General features: G+C 36.5%; 1 protein-coding gene across 1 annotated transcript in view; it reads right to left on the bottom strand.

Moving 5' to 3' along the window:
* LOC107100606 (gamma-aminobutyric acid receptor subunit rho-3-like) overlaps nucleotides 1–2,020 on the bottom strand; it is a 15,463-nt gene extending 13,443 nt beyond the window's left edge. The window contains exons 1-2 of the mRNA XM_015399155.1: nucleotides 2,008–2,020; nucleotides 1,846–1,913 (exon numbers count right to left, since the gene is read on the bottom strand). Of these exons, the coding sequence (XP_015254641.1) occupies nucleotides 1,846–1,913; nucleotides 2,008–2,020 (81 nt within the window). The remainder of the gene's footprint in view (nucleotides 1–1,845; nucleotides 1,914–2,007) is intronic.
* Between the last annotated feature and the right edge of the window lie 866 nt (nucleotides 2,021–2,886).

The following is a 2,886-nucleotide window of genomic DNA, read 5'->3' as shown; positions in this document are numbered from 1 at the left end:
AACTACAAAGCTTTGTCTTAAGCCGAAAATCAAAGGCGCATCTACACAGATCAGTGTGACGCATTCACGAGCGTCAGATAGCTGTGGTGCATTCAGGAGCATGGGACATTTCACACTTACAAGGAAAGAGACATAAACGTAACAGAACTTAACTCATACAATAATTTAATGATAAACAGTGTGGGCTTTCTTATAATAATGAATGCTCTATAATTGTATTTCTGTTTTTTCATCTGCTAGCTTTTTATTCTAAAAAATCTATAATATTACAGCAGCAAATTATCAAAGTTTTTCAAAAGCCTGTTTAAAAGCTCCAAAATGAATACAGTCAAGTGTCAACTCCTCTGAGCTAGCACGGGATGCAATTTTTGGCAATTTCTATTTTTTTTTTCTTTTTTTTTAATTCAGTGTATAACATGAGCGCATAAATACCTCATATTATTTCAGTGTTAAATTCTGTTTAATCAGAATCTGAATATGATTCTGATTCTGATTAAAGTAACAGATCATTAAAAATGTCCCAGGACCTTTACTGGTTAATGATTTTCTTTATTTGGCTGATTTTTAATTGGTTACCCGTGGTTTAATGTTTATAAATATTTATTTCCCGTCATGTGCTCCATCCAATGCAGATCATTGGCTCCATCCACATCAAATGAAAACTAGTGTCATTGGATGAGTCATATAATGCAAACACTCATTGGTTAGCTAAAGGAAATCATCAGAAGCAAGCAGGTGTTCTTCAAACTGCTAACGTGAATTGTCTATGCCATGCTACAATGATGGATTTAGAAAAAGATGTTGAAATGTCTGAAAGGTCGGACAAAGGCGAGAGCGTATCGGGAGACGGAGACCTACAAGACCTCCCTCATCCTTGGCGCTATCTCAAAGAATTTTTTAAAATAGTTTAGAAATTGAGCTTTCAGTTCATATAGTGGCATCTGGCTGTTTTTATTAAAGGTTAATGTATACTTTTATACTTTAAGTAGTTTTTGGAGCACATACTTTTTTAAATTTTACTTTAGTAAAGAGGTCAAGTCGATACTGTGTGTGTGTGTGTGTGTACTTTTGACACCACTGTTAGCCGCTGCAGAGTCCCTGCCACTGCAGAATCTACTGTTCTTTGTTCGAATAAATGCCCTTTAAGTATTCCACTGTCTGTCTTGGCTGAATTCTGGGTCCTACGTTCTGAGCCTTCTGACACTGGCTCCAAATTCTCTGATTTATCTGTGTTTCTACATACCTAACTGTTTGCTACCGATGTCTACTGTACAACATCCTTAGCTAAGAATTAGAATGAGAAAAGCATGTGTAAACAATGATCTTGAAACACTATTGTGTAAAGGTCGTAAAAATAGGTGGAAAACTGCCAGTCTTCTTCACAGCATCAGTTTTTGCAGGATGTTGGTAATTTCTTTAACAATAATAAGTGATCTCTAAACTGGGAGGCTCTTCGATCCTGTCCAGGCAACCATAACAACACCTTCCCCTGCATCATTCATCTCATCCATGAACAAAAACATGTGAGTAGGTGACATGCAGAGTTCAAAGCTGAACTCCTGAGAGGTCACCAACCAGACACAGGCAAAGAGGAGGGGGCGCCAACACTTCTTCATTTCTGTTTTCACGGACAACAATGAGAAACAAATAAATCTGCTTTCACAGAACATGTTTGTCCAAACAAACGTCATAAGGTCCTCCTATTGTAAAAATGTCATAATGTGCTCTAAATAAGGCTTTGATTATTTCAGGTAAGAAATGACATTTCTAAACATGTCTCTCTTTGATGTAATTCCCGGTATAGCAGGGGACCTTTTCAGCACAAAAGAAGAATAAAAAACTCACCATGTTGACCTCAGAGATGCTGTCAATGCTCTCCACCTGCACATCGATGCCCACAGGGATGGCTGAACCTGAAATAATGACAAAAAGGTAAAACTAACAATCTGAATGCAGTGATTTTATTTTAATTTACTTTTACTTGCTTTATTTTAAAATTTCTGCTACTTGCTACAACCATTATTCCTATTCCAAATGGACCGCAGATAAAAAGTAGCCTTCATGGCGAATGATTGGCATGTCCTGTAATAATATATTAACTATAATAACAAATATTGCTTAATATGGCTTAATCATTGGTCTAACATTTAATTTTTACTCTAAAAGCAAATGTTAGCCAGAACAACTGTTACTGTTATAACTCTGAACTTAACTAGATGTTAACTTAAGGAAAAGTCCCCGAAATTCTTTCTAACCGAAGTAAGTATTAGCTTCGTAGTTTTAGTAGTTTAAAGAGCTCTATTACCTTTTGTAATTTTTAGCTTAAGTAGTTTTTATTTAAAGTAGCTGTTGGATTTAAAGATTTTTAGGTTGAGTATTTTTGCTTACTTAATTTATTGCTGTTTTAAATAACTTTTAGATAACTGTTAGACTAACGTTTTCTGCTGTAGTTTCTTGTCCTGCAGCCACACGACAATTTATTTATACCATTAGTGCAGAGCTATGAACTCTCTTAATACCATGATACAAGACCTTGTTTGTACTGAGAAAAGCTCTCTAAGGTTATCTTCTAATATGTGGTGTCACTGGCGCCCAAGCCTGTATTTACAGTAGCAGGCATTAAAAATGGCCCTTCCCAGTGAAACGCCAGCGAATGGCAGCCCGCTTCTTTCCAACTCCCAGCCAAATCCCATCCAATGTCTAGCCACCGGCCTTCTGCTGGGTGTGCATATTTTATTACTCTGAATCCACCCTTTCATGGAATTACAGGATCCGACCAGGAGATAACACTTCTTTTTAGATCTTAATGTCCACAAATCATGACAGAAAAAATATTTTAGTACAAAAATTGTTTAAAAATGAATTGTAAGGGACCAGCCAAGGGCC

Source organism: Cyprinodon variegatus, unplaced genomic scaffold (assembly GCF_000732505.1).
Source record: "Cyprinodon variegatus isolate N-32 unplaced genomic scaffold, C_variegatus-1.0 Scaffold992, whole genome shotgun sequence".
Lineage (NCBI taxonomy): Eukaryota > Metazoa > Chordata > Actinopteri > Cyprinodontiformes > Cyprinodontidae > Cyprinodon > Cyprinodon variegatus.
Note: the sequence above shows the minus strand (reverse complement) of the source record. Positions and strands in the feature narration are given on the sequence as shown.